A 16652-nucleotide genomic window follows, 5' to 3' on the forward strand; every position below is an offset into this window, starting at 1 on the left:
AATTGTAGAAAATCTTATTATGTTAGACATCTACAAATTTTAAACAATTTCAACTTGTCAACTTGCTGCAAATAGGTTTGCATTTTTTTTTTTTTTTTGGGTGAAATGGGGATAGGTTTGGAAAAATTTTAAGAAACAGAGAAGATAGCCATTGAGAACATTTTTATATTTTTTTGGATGGTATAATGAAACTATATATAATTACTTTGCATCATGCATAAAATTTGGACGTTCTAGATGTGCAAAATATTCTAAAAGTGTTAGAAAATGTGAGACGGATAGCTATTATATCACGTTATAATAAGAAATTATTAAAAAGACTTTAAAAACCTAATTGGAAAATCATCCTATTCAAACCTTTATTTTCCTTTCTTTCTCATACTTTAAACAGAGTTTCCTGTACTTTCAGATTTTTTGGTACGGCTAGAATCATTGAAGGTGACTAAATTGAAGCAAATACAAAATTGTCTCATTAGAACATAGTAATTGTGCTAAAAAACAGAGATATATTTATACTTTCCAATCAATTACTTGCCACCAATTTTATATCTAAGAACAGTACAAGCTACAAGCCTTTGTAAGAAAAAATGTAAAGGATATTTTTTGTTGATCTTTTTCATCTTATGTTATTTCAATTGCTACAAGTTCTTAAACCCTTAAACTCTGTTGTAGGCATGTCAAACTCTCAGTATGCTCTCTCTCTAGCATACACACAAGGAGGAAAAAAAAAAAAAAAACTCCTTGATAGGGTCACTTCATTTTATTTTATTTTTTTTATTTATAAAAATCATATCATGTATGGATTTAAACCACCCAAAAAATTATAGAGTTGAAGAAATTTTATAAATTTTTACTTAATTTAGAGAAGTAAAGTAATTTATATCTTTTCCTTATCTGTTGGTAAATAGTATTACACACATAACAACACACCTTAACAAATACTATCAAAAAGTCTCTATCAAAAAAAAAAAAAAAAACTATAAAAGGGTAGTGAAGTTTGAAATATTTGTGTACAAGTATAATATGAAAAATGTTTGATATACGTTATATACGTTTAATTCTAGAAAATATGTATTTTTGTTTGACATGATAAATTGGATATATATATATATATATATATATATATATCAACAAAGGATATATATTATTATTTATTTATTATTGGCTTATCACTTGAACCTTAGTGGTTGACTATTCAATTAAACAATCACTTTTTAGATGTACCTAATTTGTATCTATACATACCTAAAAGCTAAGGCATAACATTTATTGTCAAGACTACAACTTTACTTAATATTTTTTTATTGGATGTAAATTTTGACAAATCCACCATTAGATTAGAGTATCTTCTCAAATCCTCCATACTCGCAAAATTTCAAAAAAATCAAATATCAAAAGCAATGTCATCACTTAAATCTTTAAATTTCGAATTTTTGTTGTCTAAAATTATACATAAAAAATAAGTTTATAGATTAAATAGTAAATAATTTTTAATTGACATGTGTTTTAAGAACATAAAGAACATACAATTTAACATTTAAATTTTCAAAATATGTAACCATATTAATTTGTTTAGTGAGAGTTGTAGCCTTAGGCTATAGCTTAGTTTGTAGTCAAATTTTTCTTTAAACTTTGATCCCTTTAACAATATATTAGATCTTTACAAACAAAAAGAAAAAGCCTAAGAAAATTTTTATGGAACTAAAATTTTGAAAAAGATGTAATTTACAGCATTAATAATAAGATTATCATACAAAGATTTCAAAATAAGAAAATTCAAAAAAAAAAAAAAAAAATTGTAAGACTTTATGTCTTTGTGTGCATTTGTTTTTTTTTTTTTTTTTTTTTTTTTTAATGGTCAATATGAAGTTCTATTTTTATTAAATTTTATATAATTTAAGTTTTTTAATGACCACTTTTTAAAATATTGCTAGAGCCACCACTAACAATACACACAGCCACATGAATTAAAATCGTATTTTGAAAACACAACTTTAAAAGGACTGTTTACAGAATGTGCAATAGTGAGTGTATAACAAAATTTTCTCTTTTTACAATATACAATTGAACAAGAAGCTAAGCCCATTTATCTTTTTTCTAGCAATTTGAATAAAAATGAATTAACTAACCACCGCGCACTCTTAGCGCGATGATCATTCTACAAGTGTAAGTGTTTGTAAAGTGTGGGAGATAAGTATCAAGATTCAAATCTCTAAGAAGGAGCTTCACACACATATATACTTAAGATTAGGTTAGAGTTTTTTTATTTTATTTTAAGAAAAAAGGAATTAACTCACCAAGTATAATCCCAAAAAATTGGGATCAAACATGCACATGCTATTGTATTTTTGAAGTTGATTATTTTATTGAGGTTGTAAATAGACAGAGTTGACTGTTTATAAATAGTTCAGGTTCAACTCGTACAAAAACTTGTTTATGTTGACTTAAATAATAAATGAGTCAAACTCAAGATCATATTTAAGCTAGACTATTAAACAATTCAAACTCAAATATAATATTACGTCCATGAACAAACTTGAGTATAAAACTCGATAAATAAATAAATACGTATAGAGTTATATATAAAAGTAAAATTATATTAAGTTTTATAAATAAGCTTAGAAAAGAGACCAAAATATTATTTGTAATTTATTAATAATATAAATAATCCATTTTGTAGTAAAATTCATATATAATTTTTAATAAGACAAGGCTAGTAAAACTAATTTGTATAAGTTCTTACATAAAATCATATTTAACAAACTCAAATAATATAATTTTAAATATAATCTAGTTATTAATTATTAGCATATATTATTATAGGGTAAAAAATTCCGAACGTGGTGTATAGTGTGTATTCACTATAAAGGGGGAAGATGTAAACTAATCTAGTAGCTTGTGAATAAACTCAAATTCATTTGACAAGAAAATAAACCAAATTTAAACACGCAATCTAGCTCAAAATTGACGAGTTCAACTCATTTTGAAATAAAATTAATTGAACCATTCATGAACACGCACACAAGTCAAGTATTAAAAGCGTGTGTTTGTGGTGCATATGATATTAGTGGGAATCACTGGGTTGTTGAATATCACCTGATATTATACAAGTTTACACAAAAAATAATTTATTATACAGGGGTAGCCAATATAGATCATTGATCAATTCATCTCCAAAAATAAGTTTCTAATAGTAGAAACTTCTAACCCACCCTCCTGAATCTAAGCCAACCATAACCTGATCAACTTTGATGCTGAAGTACTTCCGATCTTCATCTCTCACCGCCACAGGTCTGCACGAAGTGAAAGCACCCACAGCCATTTTATGGTAGTAGAACTTTGGCATCGCAAAACTCGCCTCATGTCGAGGGCCTATAAATTGGAGGATACGGCTGTACAAACATTTTCTTCCTCAATAATCAAATCATTACCTATCTCTTGCCAGATGGTTCATCAATATCCATGAATTCACCAGTTACCCTGCACATGTGAATGAATGATGCATCTTTTAACAAATTTTTCATTAACATGCCCAAATTTAGATCCTTATGACTATGAGAGGGAGAGAATTGTAGAGCACTATATAACAAGAAAACATTAGATGAGTGAACTGAGGAATGTGGCAACTATGATTATGCATGACAACTTGCACTAGTTTGTATCTCTTGCTCTATTCTTTTTTCTCAGTCAAAATGACAAGAAAATTTGCTGTATGATTTCCTAAACATAATTGATGGACTCCTCTTAGAGAGCAGATACCAGTTGCTTCCTTTTTTTTCCCCTCCTTTTCTGAGAAAGAATTGAACAATCTTTGACCATCTTCAAAGAGCAAGTTCAACTAATTTACAATTGAAGACATTTTTTCCTCCAAAAATATTTCACTGAGAGCAGCTATTCTTTGCAATTACTCTCTTCTCTAATCCTTGCTCTTTCAAATAAAAACACAAATATCTTGTTACATGGGAAAATAATTAGTCCCAAGGTCAAGCAGAAGCTACTAGTGAAATTTATAAAAGTAAATTGTGACTACATATTCCCTAATTTGCTATAAGAATTTAGTAGCCAGTAAAAAGTCAATTCTTTTGATCCACAAGACTCTAATGTCGAAGCATAAAAGCATACCTATTGTACAACAAGAAGGCATCGCCTATGGTTCCAGCAACCTTATTCCGAACCTTCCGAACACAAACCTGCAATTACAACTTAGGAAGTTTACAAATATATTCACTTGTGTAATAACAGTGACGAAGACAAAAAGAATACTCACTTGTACTTGATCAACTGGCCCGACTGCTGGATCCCGATTACGATGAATAACAATCCCATTGTCACATTTGTTTATAAAGTGCGCACTTCCACTAATATCATACATATTAGGAGGACCGCCAACCCAATGGTGCAACTGTAAAATAAGGGAAGAATTTAGAAAGTAAGAGAATCTGGAACAAACCAGAGGTCATGGTAAGCCAACCTGTCTAGGATGTGCCACAAACCAAACATGACAAGAGTGATGTTGAGCAAAACGCTTGACTTTGGTAAGCATCTGACTCACATACTCCGTCTCAGTCCTGTCACAAATAAAACGATTATGCGCTGGTAATGAACTGTAAATTATGGCACGCAACATAATACAAATGTTCAGAGCAGAATAGCAAGTGAGAAGAGATATCACTATAAAACTGAAGTTCACTAGAAAAACTTTTGAAGGACACTGTTCTTGTTATCCAAAACACTGCTTAGTGGCTAAGAACAAAAAAAGAAGAAGTAAACAACACAACTGCTATCAAGAACAGCAACAAGGCCAGAAAGAGGAGACCTACGGTTCTGAAAAAGTTAAAAAACATTTGGCTAGTTACAAGAAAGATGAGAACCTGGGATAAAACTGGAAGTCCAAGCATAAGGGGAGATGATTTCATCGAGTAAAAGGGTCACAATGAGACCTGTAAGCAATTTCAGGTATCTTCTATAGGGCCATGATCACTAGTTTCTTCCCATGACAAACTAAAAATCTTAGCTGTCATGTTTCCATACAAAAAGTGAAGTCCAAAGAAATAAAGGCTTCAGCTCCACCTGAATTCTGGAGGATGAAAGCCACAAATTGATTTGGACTTGGCTCAAATGAGATGATCTGATGATCTGAGTAAAGAGCTCTCAGGCTCAGCTCATGGAAAATAGGGACTTGAAGATTGTCAGGTTCCTATTTTGGAGTAGGGCTCTAAAAAGATGATTTGTTCAAGATTTGCATGATTGCGGCTTGGATGGCTCATGAACTGCACCTGCTCAGGTTGATAATGGAGATTGAATGGTTAACTCTTTACAACACGAGTCAGATAACTTAAAGCTGAGGTTCGAAGTCACACCTGACTACAATTTTTTTTTACCAACAAGTAATCTTTTTCGTTATCTGCCTAAAAATATATTAAGGCATAAAGCTGACAAAATGTAATAAGAAGTCTTCAGCATCTGGCACTAGATATTAGAGAAGTTCAATCTTTATCACCTTTTATGTATCTTATGACAAATAAACCATCTTTTCTACTGAAAGCACACAAAAGATGCACAATGGAAGGCAATGAGTCGCAGACCCCTCATGTAGTCTATCAAATTAGTATGGACTCGAGAGTCTATGAATAGTATTTGGTGCTTAGTATCTATGGCGATATGTGTTGTTCAGAATTAGGGCTGAAACTGAAGTCCTCTTTCAGATTTGGTTATTGACAAATGACTCAAACTGAAGTCCTCTTTCAGATTCTTTCATATGTGCAGGCCCAAACTCAACTTTTGTATCATGAGCATATAACATTATGGCTCCGTTTATTTCTACAAAAAATGTTTTCAAGAAAATTACTTTTTTTTTTTTTTTTGTCTTAGACCCAGTGTATCCCCAAAGCTTTCAACCAAGAGACTAATTACTGTCGCAACGGGTGGGTAGAGGTAAATCGCTGGCTCAGGGAGTTTTTCCAAAGTGCTAGGGCTCGAACTCGGTCTCTTTCACCTCCACTCAAGATAGCCACTTCGGGACTGAGTGCCCAACCACTCAGCCAATCCCATTGGGTTTGAAAATTACTTATTTTCTAGAAAACTGAATCATTTCCTGTGTTTGGTTGTGGCTTTCAATGCTGAAAGTAAGTCAATTTTTTTTTTTTTTTTTGGCCTCACACAGAAAATCATTATATTTATTGTAATTCCAAAAAATTTTATGAACAAAAACTTCATTTCCACCCTATTAGATTTGCTTGATCATTGTACTCTTCGACTTTAAGCTTGATGTACCCATAGTATACACCATGTACTTGGGATATACTTTTTGAATAATAAATTTTGTTACTTATTAAAAATTAATTATATAAACAAAAAACTTTCATTTACTAAAATAGAACCCAAATGGGATTCTTTTCTTCTTCTATTTTTTAGGCCATTTGAGAGACATAAATGGGAAAACAAAGCCCAAATTCAGAATCTAAGCAAAAAATTAAGTGAGGAAGCAACAGATTTAAGCAAAAAAAGGTATTTTGGAGAATTCAATGCTCGGTCAACATCGGTCCACAACCTGTGGAGAAAGAGAGGGTGAAGAGAAAAGTTACTATTGTAATTTTGTTTGTTTGTGTGTGTGTTTGGTGTTTATTAGTGATGGTCTATTGAGTATGTAACATTTTGGAAAACGCTCTTCGGTGAATTGGCTAGTTTTCCATTGACCATAGAAAGCGTTTTCCTTTAAATTGGCCAGTTTTCCATTGCCCATAGAAAGCGTTTTCCATTAACTTGTGTTGTCCCTTGTACCAAAGTTTTCCAGAAAACCTAAGAAGCACGTACATGGACACAACACAAGACAGGTTAACTCATAAAATAAAACACAGCAGATTTAGGACACAACACTTGATAAATAAATATTTCTATGTATATTTTATATATCTTTACATATTTTGGGTTTATTTTAGTTTTAAAAATATGTAATAGTCATTAAAATATTTGAAAACGTTATCTAAAATTAACTGAAAAGCAATAATAGATAGCAAAGAAGTACATTAATACCCATGTTTAGAGTACAATTCGAGTAAAAATTAAACTATAATAAACATCAAAACTAGTGTTTAACTCTAGTATTATAATAACTGAGTCATAATAATTAAAAATATAACTTTTCTTTTAAAGGAAGAGTAATTCTTTTTTGTCGGTGCATAAAAAATAGGGGTTAGCTAAGTTACGCCAGCCCTTGGGCAAGGCACTCGGGTTACAGTCCATCTTTTTGGAATGGAGCCAACCCTTTTGGATGCCCACCAACGGACTCCTGCTGGCAACGGGACTCGAATCTAGATGGGTTAGACGAAGTGTCTGAACCTTACCAGCTGAGCCAAGCCTCCGTTGGTGGAAGAGTAATTAATTAGAATGAAGGATCGCTCAATTGTGAGCGCCCATAGAGAATAACAAATGGAGACTCATGAGGTCAAAAATTCAACTACGGAACTACACGGCACCACCCAATCGAAGTACAAGATTCAAATAAAGATCTCAAAAACCTATTCTTAATATCTTGCATAAATTATTACTAAAAACATTTAAGTGTTTAACACTATTCACACAATTTGACATTTCATGATTAAAAGTTAAAACCATAAGCAAAAAATGTATACACTGTTCACAATTAAAAATTCAGCCCCCCAAAAAAAAAACCATGAGTAAATAAAAATAAATAAATAAATGTAAAACCAGAGTAGAAGCCCCATCAACTTTGTTAGAATTATGTAGTTAAATGATTAATTTTCTATATCCCATAGCTTAAGGTTTTGGAACAATCGGTAATTTAACATGGTATCAGAACATCCAACCCACTGCCGTTAATACTCCGACCACCACCCACAGTTATCACCACCGTCGGCCACCATAATAGTCGACCTATAGCCCACCCTAGCCCACTTGCCAACCATTGCAATGCTGCTTCTGTGCCCTAGCGCCGCCGCTAGAGTTTTTGAAACAAGGTTTCGGCCATGGATTGATTTGGTTTGATTTTATTATTTTTCTTCCCTACATTCTGATTCTCTGTTTAGGTAGTCTTGGGTTGATTTGTTGGACTCGAATTTTGTTGGTTGATGTTTAGTGGTGGATTGGACATGTTACTGTTGGTATGGATTGATTGCTGCCTTGATTGGAATTGTGTGTTGCTATTGGATTTGCTGACTGGTTGTAGCATAAATGTAAAACCAGAGTAGAAGCCCCATCAACTTTGTTAGAATTATGTAGTTAAATGATTAAATTTTCTATATCCCATAGCTTAAACTTTTGGAATAATCGGTAATTTAACATTATATCAGAACATCCAACCCACTGCCGTTAACACTCCGACCACCACCCACAGTTATCACCACCGTCGGCCACCATAATAGTCGACCTATAGCTCTGATGACCCTAAACTAGCTCTGACAACTTCGATTTAGTGGCCGGAGGAGTTACCCAGCGCTGGTGATCTCTCTTGGGTCTCGCGACACCAGATCAACGTCGCTTGACCGTGAAAGAGGCACGGTTTTACTCGTCCTCCTCCGACGACCCACCCTAGCCCACTCGCCAACCATCGCGATGCTGCTTTTGTGCCCTAGTGCCGCCGCTAGAGTTTTCGAAATAGGGTTTCGGCCATGGATTGATTTGGTTTAATTTTATTATTTTTCTTCTCTACATTCTGATTCTCTGTTTAGGGAGTCTTGGGTTGATTTGTTGGACTCGAATTTTGTTGGTTGATGTTTAGTGGTGGATTGGACATGTTACTGTTGGTATGGATTGATTGCTGCCTTGATTGGAATTGTGTGTTGCTATTGGATTTGCTGACTGGTTGTAGCATAATGGTGTTGAGTTTGTCAGTGTGGTTCTTTCTTTCTTTTTTCCCAGGCTCACTAGCATATTTATTTAGTGTTAGTTTGTTCTTCAAATTGCTATTATGGAGACCAAAGATAGTGTTCAGCCCCCTAATTATTTCTTATTTTCTGATATGTTATCTATTACTTCCATTTGTCTTAATGGAAGTAATTATGCTCAGTGGGCCTAGGCAGTTGAAGTGTTTCTTGGTAGAAAGAAGTTTGATTACATGATTAGTGAATCCCTTGTATCTATGGACTCTAAATTTGCTGATTGGAGAGCTGAAGATGCACAAATTAGGAGTTGCTTGTGGAATAGCATGGAGTCTAAGATCAGCAGTAGTTTGGTTTTCTTACCAACTACTAAACTTGTTTGGGAACTGGCCAAGGAACTTTACTCTGGTGTCAACAATTTGAAGCGGATTTATGATCTTCATCAAAATTATTTCTCCTTGAGTTTGAGTGATTTGTCTTTGGACGACTATTATAACAAGTTTAAGGGTGTATGTGAAGAACTCAATATTTATCAACACATCTCCTCTGAAGTTAAAACAATGAAGAAACAACGAGATTCTATGCATGTTGCTCGCTTCCTCCCTAGATTACCTAAAAGTTCGAATCTGGTGAAGTCCCAAATTTTAGCTAGTCCAGACCTCCCTTCATTGAGTGAAGTTTTTGGTTGACTTAGACAGGCCACATTATTTGAGTCTAGTATTGCCCCTTCCCCTAGCATTGATGCATTACCTTTTGGTGATAAATCTGCATTTGCCACTTATATGGGGAGTAATAGAGGTGGTCGTGGAGGTCGAGGTCGTGGGGGCCGAGGCCGTGGAGGTCGTGACCAAGGGGGCCGTGGTAGTGAACAAGGGGGTCATGGTAGAGGACGTGGGCTTCGTAAGTGCACTTATTGTCATGGTGAGAATCATATAGTTGAATTTTGTTGGGAGTTGTATGCAAAACCCTCGGCTCACCAAGCTAGTTTTCAGGTTGAAGAACCGCCTTCACAGTCACTTCCACCAACATCCAGAGTAGTCTCTATGCTAGAGGAAGAGTACAATCACCTCGTCTTTGCAATCTAACTCCGTTGGGTCTGGTTCTACTGCTACTTTGGCTCACCACGGTACTTCTACTGCTTGTCTTGCCACTCAGGACCCTTGGGTCATTGACTCAGGTGCTACTAATAATATGACAGGTACCTCAGGCTTACTCTCCGACCTTGAGCACTCTAGTAATCTTCCCAATGCTACATTGGCAGATGGCTCAGCCACCATAGTTTCTGGTTTGGGCATAGCTATTCTCAGTCCTAATCTCTCTCTCTTTTGTCTTATATATTCTTGATTTTCTTTTTAATCTTTTGTCCATTAGTAAGCTTACTAAACTTTTAAATTGTGCTATCATTTTTTTATCCACTCATTGTATCTTTTAGGATCTCAAGACGGGGAAGATTATTGGTGGAGGTCATGAAGCTGGTGGAATTTATTACCTTGATTGGCATGGTTCTTCCAGTTCAGTGGCTTCTCATTTGTCTATCTCGCCTCTTTAGCATCATTGTTGCCTTGGCCATCCCTCTCTCTAGAATTTGAAGTCATTAGTCCCATCGTGTCGTCAAATTGAATCCTTACAATGTGAAGCATGTCAATTAGGTAAACACCATAGGGTTCCAATAAACACCATCATTAGTCCCATCATGTTAGTAGTCCTTTTCATTTAGTTCAATCTGATATTTGGGTTCCAATAAACACTCCCTCATTGTTGGGATTTAGATATTTGATTTTTTTTTTTTTTTTTTTTTTTGAGAAATAATTACATCATACTGCTAACCTCGCAGTTCGAACTCTTTCCTCCTTAGATCCCAAACACTTCGAGCATGGGGAGGTGCCAATTCAGAGCGAGAGATCCTAAGTTCGATCCCTGTCTCCTCCACTCTAGCTCTCATTTAAATTCTCACATGTCAGGTTTCGCCTATTAAAAATGTAGTTTCGGCCCACACATGAGGGAGAGTGTTAGAAGTTAATAGTTAAATGATTAAATTTATCATATCCCAATAGTTTAAACTTTTGGGACAATCAGTAATTTAACAAAGATGATATAGTCATGTGCAATTCTCATAAAAGTCACAATTAGCATATGATTCTAGTTGAAAGTTCTACAAGGATTGGGAAGGTAAAAAACATACACTGAATCGGTAAATTTCCACCCCATAATTTACTTAAAACATCTGGCCCAAAAGCTGATGGCAAGAGAAGGATTTAAAGGTATTGAAAAGACTCACTGGCTTACAGGACGCTGATGATCAAGCTCGTTGTAAGGATCAATTACAAGTCCACGCACCCCATGCCTCAAAACTGCTGCTTTTGCAAGATCAAGAACCCATTTAATACTTGGAAGGGAATCATCCTCACACCTATAGAGCTCACAAAGAAAACCAACACAAAAATCCCATAAGCAATAAAATAACAGCATATGATTCACCTAAAGGCAAGCCATATGATGAAACATCAGCATACAAAAGCATCAAACATCAAAGGTTTTGCTCAAGGACTTTTTAAGTATTCAATATGATTACACTTACAATATTCGCTGCGTTGTGTGATCATTCGATTATGCATGTTTATCAACATGCAAATGAAGATCTGTAAGACGTTCTTTTAAGTGATTCAGAGACTGATTAAGAATGTTTTATAATTTGTAGCACCAAGATGGTCATGCAGAGAATCCTCAAAAGACCAACCCAGTCAAAAGTAGCAAGTCATGTTTTTTAATCTCTGTTTTTTCTCCCTTGCCAAGTCATTCTGTCGGCCAATCTCCATTTCATTTTGATAAGAAAACATTTTTCTTGGTTTAGAGACGCATTTAATTTTGAAACACCATATATCATGGTTGTTAGTATAACCTTTCCATGCAAAATCAGCTTTCAAGCGGACAGATCACCTTCATATCAATACTGTAATGCCGAACTGATAATGACTCTTTGGAAGGGCATGTCTTGCTAATCTATGACTGTGAAAATGAGGCCAAGCACAGTAGAAATATTGACGCAATCAAGTCTAGACTAAAACAGGTTGAAGTGCAGTCTCCCACTGCATAATTAATCATAATAACATATAATTACGGGTTACCTTCCCCTACAGCCTTAACAATGGTCTTGAACACTTTAGTTACCTTATGAGATGAAATGTATCACTCAACCATTTCTTCCCTTGCTGCAACTCCTCCACAGTCATACGCTCAGCAGATCCACCATAACTATGGTTAGCCAAAAGAGCAAGTAAACAAAGTCATCAATCATAACATGCCAAATAAATATATATGACTAAAAATACTCAAATATTGATAAACTAGTCATTTCCAACAATCATTTGGTCTATAAATAACCTCATAGGTTTCATGGTCTGAGATTTCCATATAAAGATTATCATTTTCATCCTTAGTTATCTTGAAAATTAACTTCAATATTCATAGTAGATTAAGGATCCGCTTGGTTGAGAGACGGAAAAGTGAGAGGATAGAAAATGGGGAGAGGATAAAAAAGTGGGAGGATAGAAGAGATTTTAGTTTCCCTCGTTTGTGCTTGGTTGGAAGGGTGGAAAAGTGGAGGGATAGAAAACCTTTTTGTTTAGTTGAGAAGATAAATGGGAGGATAGAAAATAGAGTTTGTGTATAAATTTACACATATGTCCTTATTAAAAATGATACCCAATTAAAAAACAAAGGCAAACAACCAACCAAAAAAAAAAAAAATCGCCCAAGTTTATTAAAAAATAAAATTCATGCCTAGTAAAAAAAAAGATAAAAAAAAGAATGTCAAAAAAAGGGGGCAGTGTATGGTGTACGTGTATCACGCTAATTCATCCGGTTAAAAAAAAAAAAAAGGGAGGCAGGCAACACATTTACACCCAGTTAGCCAAAAAATTAAAAATGAAATGTAGGCAATTTTGCCAAAATATTTTTGGACACTTTTCTCTCCTATTTTCTCCCCAATTTAGGAAGAATGTGTTTTGGTGGGGTAGGAGAGAAAACTTGTGGGCCCCACCAAAATCTCTCCCCTTCTCCACCCTCAACCAAATAACCACAAACACTATTTTCTCCCCACTTTTCTCTCCTTCATTTTCCATCGTCCCTATCATCACTCCAACCAAACGAAGCCTAAATATTTATTGTCAAGAGATGCAAGATGTAAAACACAAGCCAGTTAGTCAGTTTTACTAACAGAGACCTAAGTCAGTAAGTCTAAAGAACATATGAGCATGGACTGTTACATATCATTGACATTGAGCCTCCACTACAACCAAGAGAAAGACAAAAAAGCAAGAGTAAATTACGTTTTAAGCCCCATAATTTAGATGTGATTTCAAATTAAACCCACTTTCAAAAGTTTCAAATGAAGACCCACACTTTCAAAAATGTTTCAATTCAAATCAAAAACCCATCACATGTTAAGCCATTAATGGGAAATACTTAAACAAAATGACACCATGTGACTTGAAGTGAAATATTATTCATACATAATAGGCATATGTGTTGAAATAACCATATGGCATAATTTTGTTTTAGTACTTTCCATTAATGACTTCGGCCTATAAGATTCCCACATACTTCCTGTGAATCCCACACCCTTGACCGACTGCAAGAGCCACACAGAAAAAAGGAAAATGTTCTTGTTCTTTTTTGCTTATCTTGATTGGGAAGGTGATAGGTTCACAGGCAATATATATATATATATATATATATATTTTTAATGGGAATCTTACTAGTATTAGTACAGAAATTGATTTTAAAAGGTTTTTCCTAATAGAGAAATACAGAATGCTTTTAACTCAAACTCACCTTGCATCAAAGAAAGGCTTCTTTATGTGTTTCTCCAAAAGTTTCCTTGCATGCTCCCGAACCTATAGATCAGAAAATAGAGATGGTTTGAGATTAAGGATAGAAAGATTACCAAAGTGCAACAGTGGGACATGTACAACAGTTAAATGTATAAAAATTAGTTAATTAATTAATGCCTCAATAGTTTATTTACGTGGCCATCTCAAAGGAAAACCACAGGGTCACAACTAAAAAAAAGGTTTTGTTTTCTGAGTATCATATTTCCATAGTACTGCTCCCAGAGATTGAGGCATAGCCAAGAAGCTCTGACACAGGAAATAGGAGCAGTAGAAAGACAGTCACTGAGTCACCATGATCCAGATTTACTTAGTAGAATCTTTATTTCTTCAAGTATGTATGATTCTTGCACATTCAACATATTTAGAACTATAGAATAGCATAACAGATGAGCTTGAATAAGTGAATGTCATAATGCATTATGTGTTTATGATACCACAAAGAAGGGGACGGGGGGAGACAGCACAAATTGATCACAAACAATGTCTATGCCAATGGTACCTTCAATAAAAAATCATGCATCAATCAGCATCTCAAGACATTTCAGGCATTTGGACGACATCTCCCTTAAGAAAAAACTTTAATTAATGCCAACCAAAAAAAAAAAAAAAAAAAAAAAAAAAAAAGAAAAGAAAAAAGGAGGGGACAGGGGGTAGGGTGGTGTTTAACACCTTGTCTCTGTTGGCTTGAGAGAATTTCCTAGAGAAAGAGATCAAAGGCACCATACCAAAAAAAAAAAAAAAAATACAGTGAAGAAATGTGATGTCATTTTGCTACTATTAGTTGTTACAGAGTATAAATACAGAATTCTATTACCAATAACAGAGCATATGCTCAGTTATCTCTGATTTCTTGACAAGCTATTCTTCTCTAAGCCCTATCTCTCACTCTTTCTTCTTGAATCAGAAAGTTTAAAGCATCATAAAATTCTTTCAAATATTTTAGATGATAAATTCAGCAAGATGTATAATGAGTTCAAACATTTCCTTCTGGTTGTCTATGTCATACTGTCTCTACAAGTCATTGAGTAAAACCCCAGCTGAGAACAGTTCCTACTTCTCACAGATTGATAGACCATAAACCAAGATCACAAGAGACCACATAGAAAACAAGTATGAAGTCAAATTTGACCATGAATTGGCTTACCCTGTTCTCCATAGAGCAAAGTGCAAATTTCCAACCAGCAGTCTCGTTAAGATTGCACAAGAGAGCATCAATCCACTCACTCTTGCCTGAATTGGGAACCCCAGTTACTATAGTCAACTCTCCTGGCACCACCTGATTAAAATATTCAAATTTAGAACAACAACAGACCACTCACTAACACAAACAGTCATGCATTTCTCCCAGTAATTTGTACTGATCTATAAATAAAATAAAAGGGAACATCTCCCTTGATAGACATAAAATGATGAGCAATGACACTTGTTCCAAAGCTGAAATACTCAGTATGTTCTAATTTACTCATCTAACTGATCATCAATCAAATAAATCTTACCAATATTCTTAAAACAATAGACCTATTTCTTCTTTTGTTATTACCATACAATCTGTATTTTGAAAATCATAATCCAGACACTATAACACTAATCCCTTCCAAACCCTACCTATGGAAAATCATTAACCATTTTTTATTACTGTAAAATCTATATTTTCAAAATCATTATCCAGACAGTATAACACTAATTTTTTTGAAACCTTAACAATAAAAAATCACTAGACCAACCAAAGTTTAGAAACTTATGCCAGACTAGGGGGTTTAGAAACATAGAACTGGCACTCTAAGGTTGCACAAGACAGGTTCAGTTTACACACAAACTACTACAAATAAAAGTATTACACATATATTTCGCTTACTCTTCAATTTAACAAATTTAAGTAATTATATAAACCAAATCCACGTTTATTTTACTTAATTTCAATTGTAGGACGACATTCTATTTCTTCTGTTTTCGATTTGATGGATGCTTGTAATTTGAGTACTTGATTGTTTAGTCCCCAAGTGTATACTTCCTGGATACTTGGGTGACTCTTTTTATAGCTTGAATAAAATAAACATTACTGATAAAAAATTTCAACTAATTTCCCAGCTATAAAATGTGGCCACTGGATTGCTGAATATAAAGAATACCACCAGCTACAATGAACTAGGCCATTTTTGGACAAGATTACCAGTTCATGAACAGACAGTAAAAAATTTATGGTCTAATTCAGATACACATGGCACAATATATACCATTGCTAGCAACTACATAGACAAAAACAAATTTTAAAGAAGGCTAAATCAATACAAAGGCTTTAAAAATTGATAAGGATTTCATAACACAAAACTCATCTCAATAAACAGAATCTTGCAAAAGATAAAATTCAAGCACGGGGGTCGTAAGACTAAAAAAAAGGGTAAAGCATAACAACTACACCACCTAAGGCTAAGAATTCTTGGAATCATGACCAAACTTGAGAGAAAATTTTCAATTCAATATTCTTCATCAAATTCAACATACCAATAATGTTTCCTTTGGGGCCCATAAATAGGGTCCCAAATTCAATCAAATAAGGAATAAAAAATCAAATCATAATTAAAATAGCAATTAAATTCCTTCAGGACTCAAAATAAGATAAAATTTAAATCAATTCAAATCCCATAATCTAGACCAATGGAATCAAGTAACATTAATATGACGTCTGCATCAAATCTCTCAAAGTGGGAGAGACTTGACCCCTAGGTATAGCTCTAGGCAGTAATCTAGCAGGTCAGGGTCTAGACTCTTGCTGTTGCAATTCACTTCTAGCAATCTACGTGCAAAAAGAACTTGTTGCCCCTTTCAGTGTACTAGGTGGCACTGAAATTTGTTGCTCCTTCCAACGTACTAGGTAATGCTGAACTCCTAAGCTCTTTATGTGTCAGTAGAGATTAGGGTTTTC

General features: G+C 34.3%; 1 protein-coding gene across 3 annotated transcripts in view; it reads right to left on the reverse strand.

Moving 5' to 3' along the window:
• Positions 1–16652, reverse strand: part of LOC126718374 (twinkle homolog protein, chloroplastic/mitochondrial) — an 83015-nt gene that overhangs the window by 42415 nt on the left and 23948 nt on the right. Inside the window, exons 15-22 of one of the 3 annotated variants that reach the window (XM_050420519.1) lie at positions 14874–15005; positions 13671–13732; positions 12006–12089; positions 11116–11247; positions 4472–4568; positions 4268–4402; positions 4123–4190; positions 3030–3480 (exon numbers count right to left, since the gene is read on the reverse strand). In XM_050420519.1, the coding sequence (XP_050276476.1) occupies positions 3432–3480; positions 4123–4190; positions 4268–4402; positions 4472–4568; positions 11116–11247; positions 12006–12089; positions 13671–13732; positions 14874–15005 (759 nt within the window). In that variant the 3' untranslated portion in view covers positions 3030–3431. Of the gene's footprint in view, positions 1–3029; positions 3481–4122; positions 4191–4267; positions 4403–4471; positions 4569–4871; positions 5277–11115; positions 11248–12005; positions 12090–13670; positions 13733–14873; positions 15006–16652 lie in introns of those variants that run through there. The other 2 variants (XM_050420520.1, XR_007652897.1) reach the window with 2 other exon arrangements.

This window comes from Quercus robur, chromosome 3, assembly GCF_932294415.1.
Source record: "Quercus robur chromosome 3, dhQueRobu3.1, whole genome shotgun sequence".
In the NCBI taxonomy this organism is placed as follows: Eukaryota; Viridiplantae; Streptophyta; class Magnoliopsida; order Fagales; family Fagaceae; genus Quercus; species Quercus robur.